This window comes from Mus pahari, chromosome 23 (genome assembly GCF_900095145.1).
Source record: "Mus pahari chromosome 23, PAHARI_EIJ_v1.1, whole genome shotgun sequence".
Classification (NCBI taxonomy): domain Eukaryota; kingdom Metazoa; phylum Chordata; class Mammalia; order Rodentia; family Muridae; genus Mus; species Mus pahari.
Window position 1 is genome coordinate 179,637 of NC_034612.1, and position 8,055 is coordinate 187,691.

The following is an 8,055-nucleotide window of genomic DNA, read 5'->3' on the forward strand; positions in this document are numbered from 1 at the left end:
GCCTCCCGAGTGTTGGGATTAAAGGTGTGTGCCACCACGGCCGCCCTTTTTTGTTTTGTTTGTTTGTTTTTGTTTTTTTTAAGTTATGGTAGTCTGTTAACAGCCCTTTTCAGGAGATGTACTATAAGTAGAATAGAATTTACCAGATTTAGATTCTCAGTTATAAGGCTAAGTTTTATCTTTCCAGATTGTGATGGCCCAGGCTTCAGAAAACAGTCTGAGTCTCTGCACTCCAGACATGGAAGACATTGGAATCACAAAGCCACACCACTCTACAGTCCCAGTTGCTACTAAGAGGAAGCGAGTCTGGGAGACCCAAAAGGAGTCTCAGGATATTGCACTAACTGTGCCCTGGCAAGAGGTCTTAGGGCAGCCTCCCTCCCTTGGAACCACACAGGTAAGACCTCTGAAAAAGCTGCTGTGGCACTGTCTCCTAGAGGTGTGCTACATAGTCCAGGGATCCTAAGGCAAATCCTTGCCCTGGAACAAGTTGATTGCAGAAATGCCTGAGTGTTAGAGAGCATTTAAAGCTGCTGAAACTTAGGGATAAAGAGCAGGCTGTTAGAGGAAGATATTGATAATAGATCAACATGTGTTAGCAGTTGTTCATTTCCATCTGTCCTAGGAAGAGTGGTTGGTCTGGCTCCAATTCCACAAGAAAAAGTGGCAGCTGCAGGCCCAACAGCGCCTAGCCCGCAGGAAGAAGCAACGCTTAGAGTCAGCAGAAGATATGCCAAGGCTTGGGGCTGTCCGAGAGGGGCCTGCCACAGGACTGGGGAGCTTTTTACGACGGACCGCCCGCAGCATCATGGACCTTCCATGGCAGATAATACAGGTGTGGGCCTTCATCCATGAGAGTGGCAAGATGTTGAGAGCAGTCCTTCATGGGCCTGGAGGAGGGAGTGTGCAGCCATTCCTGCAGTACAGTACAGATAAATGCCTTCAGCTTCCTGCCCGTCACAGGGGCCCTGCACATAGGAGGATATGGCCAAGGCTGGAGGCAAAGTGAAAGATGACCTGTTCACAGGTGTCAGCATGTTCCTTGATTATGTACTATGTATTCTGCATTTTCTTAGATCAGTGAGACCAGGCAGGCTGGTCTGTTCCGGCTGTGGGCTATCATTGGCAGTGACTTGCACTGCATCAAGCTAAGCATCCCTCGAGTGTTCTATGTAAACCAGCGGGTAGCCAAGGCAGAAGATGGGCCTTCATATCGAAAGGTAAGGAGGCCACTGGCATTGTTGTCACCTCTGAGGTGTCTCCATATGATGGAGGCCACATAAAGAACTGGTCAGAAGTATGGACTCTGCAGACCCAAGACCACATAGCTGGTCAGCAGTGTGTCCTGTCTCCATTTCCCAAGTACCTTAGTGAAACTGGGGTCTTGTAAAGAGTTACTTGAAACTGTGTCTTTGTATGTTCAGGAAGGGAAACTGCTGCTGTCCATCAAGCCGATGAGCAGGGAAGAGTTGGATAGAGGTTACAAGTAGTTTGTTGTAGTTACTAGCATCATTGGGATGTAAATTCATCTACCATATAGCCTGTTAAATGGAAGACTATAATTCATTGGCTTTAGTGAATTCGTGGCAATACAAACTATAGCACGAATTCAAACTTCATCATCCCCAAAAGAAGCCTATGCTAGTCAGCTGGAAGCCAGTCCTTCCCTGCAGCCCCAGGCAGCCAACCACACTATCCCACTTCCTGCCTGAGGACTTGCCTCGTCACAGCATCCCAGAAATGGAGTCATGCTCTAGGTAGGTGGTTCTTTGCACTGTAGCTATCTTCAGACACACACCAGAAGAGGGCATCAGATCTCATTATAGATGGTCGTGAGCTACCATGTGGTTGTTAGGAATTGAACTCAGAACCTCTGAAAGAGCAGTGTTCTTATCCACAGAGCCATCTCTCCAGCCCGACTTAGAAGATTTTGAGGAAGTCTCTATCTATGTGACATCTCAGGTAGAGCACCCCATTTGACTCAGTATGTAACTCAGGGTAAAGCTAGTTTATGATTATTGTCTGCTCATAGGTGGACACTAGCTATACACAAGGAACACCTGGGACAGGTACATAATTGTAGGTGGAATGTGTGAGGCCTGATTCCAACTCGTTGACTTGGTAGAATATGAACCTAGAAAGTGGACAGGCAGGGGTCATGAGGATAATGGACACATGGGACTAATGGATTTTCATACAGGTAGAGCTGTGCGGTAGTGACTGTGTAGGAGAATGTCTGCACTTCAGAACCTTTTACCTTAGTGATTATCTGCTTCCTTCTGGCTCTGTGTACATCACTATCCTTGGCATTGGTATTTGGTATATCCCCTGGGGATTCTAGGATGGAGGTTCTCTGCCCTTTCTGTATAAGAACTTTGTATATCACTTAGAATCCAGTGGTTTCAGGATGGAGGTTGTCTTAGTCAGGGTTTGTATTCCTGCACAAACANCATGACCAAGAAGCAAGTTGGGGAGGAAAGGGTTTTTTCAGCTTATACTTCCACATTGCTGTTCATCACCAAAGGAAGTCATGACTGATACTCAAGCATGTCAGGAAGCAGGGGCTGATGCAGAGGCCATGAAGGGATGTTCTTTACTGGCTTGCTTCCCCTGGCTTGCTCAGCTTGCTCTCTTATAGAACTAAGACTGCCAGCCCAGGGATGGTCCCACTTGCAGTGGGCCCTGCCCCCTTGATCACTAATTGAGAAAATGCCTTACAGCTGGATCTCATGGAGGCATTTCCCCAACAGAGGCTCCTTTCTCCAGCTGTGTCAAGTTGACACGAAAAACCAGCCAGCACAGAGGTGTTCATTGTTTGAGACAGAGTCTCATGTAGTTTAGGCTGGCCTTGAGTTTGCAATAAAAGTGAGGCTGGCCTTCAATTCCTGACCCTCCGCAGAGCATACTTGTCCCTCTCCATACACCTAGTGTGTCAGATTCGTGTTTCTGTAACTATGGATGCACTTGACCTACAGCTCTGTGTCAGTGTGTCATTCTGTAGACACTATAATTACCTTTCTGAGCTCATGGTATTTGGTATTGGTCCAGGTATTGTTTGTATTAGTGGTGATGTATTAAGATAAGAACTATACCTACAGTGTATACATAGAAAGTCCTTGTCAGCAATATCACGACATCTGAAATCTAGGATGAGCTGGGAAGTTCCCTCTTTCCTCTTTTCCATTTTCTAACTCTCCATTTCCTAGTTAGCTAGTGAAGAAACAACTATCATCCGTTTGGTATTTATTTTTCCAGACTTTATTTTGTTTATTTAAATGAAGTAAAATGATCTTTTGACCATAATACTGCATGAGTAATGGCAGCCACAGTTCCATGATTTTCAAGATAGAAAATATTTCTGTCATCCATAATTCACTGTGCTCTGGTTTCTCTTCGCCCCATCCGTAGACACTGGCCTCTGTTGCTATAGCATAACCTTTTTAGAATGCCCCTTTATGGAATCATACTGTACTCTGAAATTTCAGTCTGGCTAATTACATGTAATTCCATTAGGATTTCTCAGAGGGGAAGCCAGGAAACTGTAGCTGGTGCTGCTCCCTTAGCTCTCTTGGTCCCTGACTACTGTTTTTCATTCATGCTACTGCTTCAGGCATGCATTTAGTGGGAAAGAATAGATAGTAGCTACTTGGTTGTAAAAAAATCTTTTCCTCTGGTTTTAAGGTATTTGTTTGTTTGTTTGTTTGACTGAATAAATTCTATGGTTTTATCGTCACATTTCCTGACATATTTTAATTGTCTTCATTCTTTTACTGAGCTCAGATACTGAGGTAGGTTATGACTCTTGGTTTGTAAGCATGCATGTGTGTGCACCTGTATGTGTGGATGCCACTTGTGGAAGCCCAGAGTCAGCATCAGACGTCTCTCTCAATAGCTTTGCACCTGAACCTAGAGCTCACTGTTTCTACAAGTCCATGTGACTGGCAGTCCCTAGGGATTTCATACACCCACCCAACCACCCATCCATCCACCTCTCTAGCACTGGGATGATAGACTTGTACCACTGTGCCAGGCTTTTTACATGCTGATAGACATCAAGAGTCAGGTCCTCATGCTTATACTGGAAACACTTTACCAACTGAGCATCTCCTGTGGACATTTTGTTATTTTATTGAAACAATTTCATTACATAGGCTAACCCTATTCTCAACTGACTTTCCTCAGCCTCTCTGCTGGGATGGTGTATGAACCATCTAGTCTAGCTGTCTCATGGTAGGTACAGCTATAGCTGCCATAAAGCTTTTACTAGTTGTGATGTGTGACTCAACACAGGGCTAGCATTAGATGGTGCTCTCTTCTCCCTTGAGAATTACTCATTTTTCCCTGATTGTTACATCAAGAAACTTGTTCCATACAGGACATCTTGCATTTGATATTGTGGGCATTTATATGAAAAACAATTCTTGCACTGGTGAGATGACGACTATGAGTAAAGGGAAGCTGAGCCCACATGATAGCAGAGAGCTGATGCTTTCAAGTCCTTACTTACACGCACACTCAAAATAAACAAACAAGCAAATATTTTCTTTAATTGTTTAATCTTTTAGGGAATGTTGAGGCAGCCAATCCTGTTAATTTAGATCTCAAATTCAGCCTTGCCTTCTTTGTGTAAAGGTTCCATTGTCAGCTCAATTTTCAAATGTTTGTGCTCCTCTGAGCATGTCTGTGTATTTACAGCTTGAAGAGAGAGTGTGTTTTTTGTGAAGATTAATGAACAGTCAGTGTGTATCCTTTCCATGCTCCCATACATGCAACCAGTACACACATAAGGGTTGCCCCATCATCTCTTTTCTAGTTCTCTGGCCAAAAATGTATGTTTTTTCTGTGGGTTTTAGATACCTACAATCTCCAATTAATAAAACTGAGAGATCTGAGACACCTTACCTGGGAGCCCATGCTCAGACAAGAGCTGATGCCTCAGTTGGGAAGCATTTATAGTCCAGTTCCAGGTTGCTATTTCATTATACCTTAGCTTTTTAGTTGTCGTCTTTGAAGCTGGTGAGCTGACTGTCTTGGGTCCTGAAAACCCTCGGAGTTGGTTAGTGATGCACTCTGTATGCTGTGGTAGGCTCATCACCACTTTGTCACCAGGTGAATCGGGCTCTTCCTCGTTCCAACATTGTCTACAATCTCTATGAGTATTCAGTACCAGAGGACATGTACCAAGAACACATCAACGAGATCAACACTGAGTTGTCAGCACCAGACATTGAGGGCGTGTATGAGACGCAGGTGATTTTTCTCCCTGGCCGCTGACCACCTGGTTGAAAATGAAGCTGGATGATCAGAGAGAATCCTGTGGGGAATCGGGCAGGGTGTAGTGGTGGGCAGGTGGATTAGATAGAGATGGCTGTCAGCAGCATATCTACCTAAGGTGGTCTCTTGTAGGTGAAGACAGACTGTGCTGGGGTATGTGGCCACAGATAGGGCTGTGGTGCTAGAGTCTCCCATTTGACCCAACATACTAACTCTCCCAGGTCCCATTGTTATTCCGGGCCCTCGTGCAGCTGGGCTGTGTGTGTGTGGTCAACAAACAGCTGGCAAGGCACCTTTTGGGCTGGGAAGCTGAAACCTTTGCCCTCGAGCACCTTGAAATGCGTTCTCTGGCCCAGTTCAGCTACTTGGAACCAGGTATGGCCTTACCAACAGCCCTATCACCTACCTTGCCTCCCCTGCATCTCAGGCAACGGGTTTATTTTCTTCTACAGGGAGTATCCGCCACATCTACCTGTACCATCACGCACAGGGCCACAAGGCACTCTTTGGGGTCTTTATCCCCTCACAGCGAAGAGCATCTGTGTTTGTGCTGGATACTGTGAGTCATTGGGCATGTGAGAATATGTGGGTCAGGCAGAACATGGGGAAGAAAGACACTCCTTGCCATTCAGTTAGAAATAGAAAGGCGGGACTGGCGAGATGGCTCAGCAGGTAAGAGCACTGACTGCTCTTCCGAAGGTCCTGAGTTCAAATCCCAGCAATCACATGGTGGCTCACAACCATCTCTAATGAGATCTGACGCCCCCTTCTGGTGTCTCTGAACACAGCTACAGTGTACTTATGTATAATAATAAATAAATCTTAAAAAAAAAAAAAAAAGAAAAGAAATAGAAAGGCACAATGACTGCCCAGCTACACATACACAGCAGGCCTAACAGTTGGTGTCTGCTTAGGTACGAAGCAACCAAATGCCAGGGCTCAGTGCCCTGTACTCAGCAGAACACAGCCTGCTGCTGGACAAGGTGGACCCCAAGCTCCTGCCTCCCCCAAAACACACCTTTGAAGTTCGTGCAGAAACCAACCTGAAGACCATCTGCAGAGCCATCCAGCGCTTCCTGCTTGCCTACAAGGTAAGAGAAGTTGGGATCCAGTGGTGAGTGTCTCCCATCCTGAGGTTTTGTCTACTGAGCCCTTTCTGCCTTCTCAACCCAGGAAGAGCGCCGGGGGCCCACACTCATCGCTGTCCAGTCTAGCTGGGAGCTGTGTAGGCTGACCAGTGAGATTCCAGTCTTAGAAGAGTTTCCACTAGTGCCTGTCCGAGTGGCTGACAAGATCAGCTATGCAGTCCTGGACTGGCAGCGCCATGGAGCTCGCCGAATGATCCGGCATTACCTCAATTTAGACATTTGCCTTTCACAGGCCTTTGAGATGAGCAGGTGAGGAGTTGGATGTAGCTCAGTAGTAGAAGTTAGCCAGAAAGTGCAGTTCCCAGTGCACACACACAAGAAGAGAGGTAAACAAGTGAGGCTATAAGCTGGGTGCCTACAGTGTGTGGCCCTGCAAACAATCCCTAAATGATGCTGGTATACTTTGGACTAAACCTGTACCCCTGTATAGGTACTTCCACATCCCCGTTGGAAACCTGCCAGAAGATATCTCCACCTTTGGCTCTGACCTCTTTTTTGCACGCCACCTCCAGCGCCATAACCACCTGCTTTGGCTGTCCCCTACCTCTCGGCCTGACCTGGGTGGGAAGGAAGCTGATGACAACCGCCTTGTCATGGAGTTTGATGACCGAGCCACTGTGGAGATCAATAGTTCTGGCTGTTACTCTACTGGTGAGTGAGAGAAGGGAAAGATGGGGTCTTCTGCTCAACCATGTGGAAGAAGCCCAAAGGCAAGTCTTAAGAAATGGGTACCAGCCAGGCGGTGGTGGCGCACGCCTTTAATCCCAGCACTTGGGAGGCAGAGGCAGGCAGATTTCTGAGTTCGAGGACAGCCAGGGCTACACAGAGAAACCCTGTCTCAAAGGAAAAAAAAAAAAAAAAAAAAAGAAATGGGTACCTTAAGTTAGATGTCAGTCAGAGGTCATGTGCTGTGCCTGACCTTACAGGCAGCACTGACTGTCCTATTAGTGGCAATGACTGGCTCAGTTAACCTGGGAAATGATCCTAGTGCTGGCCGGCATATGTGGACAAGCTGTGTTTCCCTGCAGTGTGCGTGGAGCTGGACATTCAAAATCTGGCAGTCAACACGATCCTCCAGTCCCACCATGTCAATGACATGGAGGGGGCTGGCAGCATGGGCATCAGCTTCGATGTGATCCAGCAGGCCTCCCTAGAGGACATGGTGACAGGCAATCAAGCTGCCAGTGCCCTCGCCAGCTACGATGAGACAGCCCTTTGCTCTAGTACCTTCAGGTATCTGCCCTCATATAATAAATATAATATGCTATCGTCTTAGCCAAGGCAGCAGGGAGGGTATCCCCCACTTTAGATTGCTAAAGCCAGAGTCAGCAAAATACGTATATTGTCAGGGGCTCCCTGTGTAGCTCTGGATTGCCCAAAACTCATAGTGTAGACTAGACTGGCCTCAGATTCATAGAAACCTTCCAGATGCTCAGATTAAAGGTATGTGCCACACATTCAACTTTTTTTTTAAGATTACTCTTTGTTATGTTTTTATTAAGTCATTTATTTACTTTACATTCTGGTCGAAGTTTCCCCTCTCTCCTCTCCTCCCAGTTCCTCCCTCTTACCTTCCCTTCATCCCATCCACCCTTTCTCTCCTCAGAAAAGGGGATGGTTCTCGTGGCGGGGG

The 8,055-nt window shown here is 46.5% G+C and overlaps 1 protein-coding gene across 1 annotated transcript in view; it reads left to right on the top strand.

Moving 5' to 3' along the window:
• Pole (DNA polymerase epsilon, catalytic subunit) overlaps positions 1–8,055 on the top strand; it is a 51,830-nt gene that overhangs the window by 32,596 nt on the left and 11,179 nt on the right. The window contains exons 30-39 of the mRNA XM_021222599.2: positions 188–397; positions 626–835; positions 1,077–1,220; positions 5,110–5,250; positions 5,496–5,649; positions 5,727–5,833; positions 6,189–6,365; positions 6,448–6,671; positions 6,853–7,073; positions 7,451–7,655. Of these exons, the coding sequence (XP_021078258.1) occupies positions 188–397; positions 626–835; positions 1,077–1,220; positions 5,110–5,250; positions 5,496–5,649; positions 5,727–5,833; positions 6,189–6,365; positions 6,448–6,671; positions 6,853–7,073; positions 7,451–7,655 (1,793 nt within the window). The remainder of the gene's footprint in view (positions 1–187; positions 398–625; positions 836–1,076; positions 1,221–5,109; positions 5,251–5,495; positions 5,650–5,726; positions 5,834–6,188; positions 6,366–6,447; positions 6,672–6,852; positions 7,074–7,450; positions 7,656–8,055) is intronic.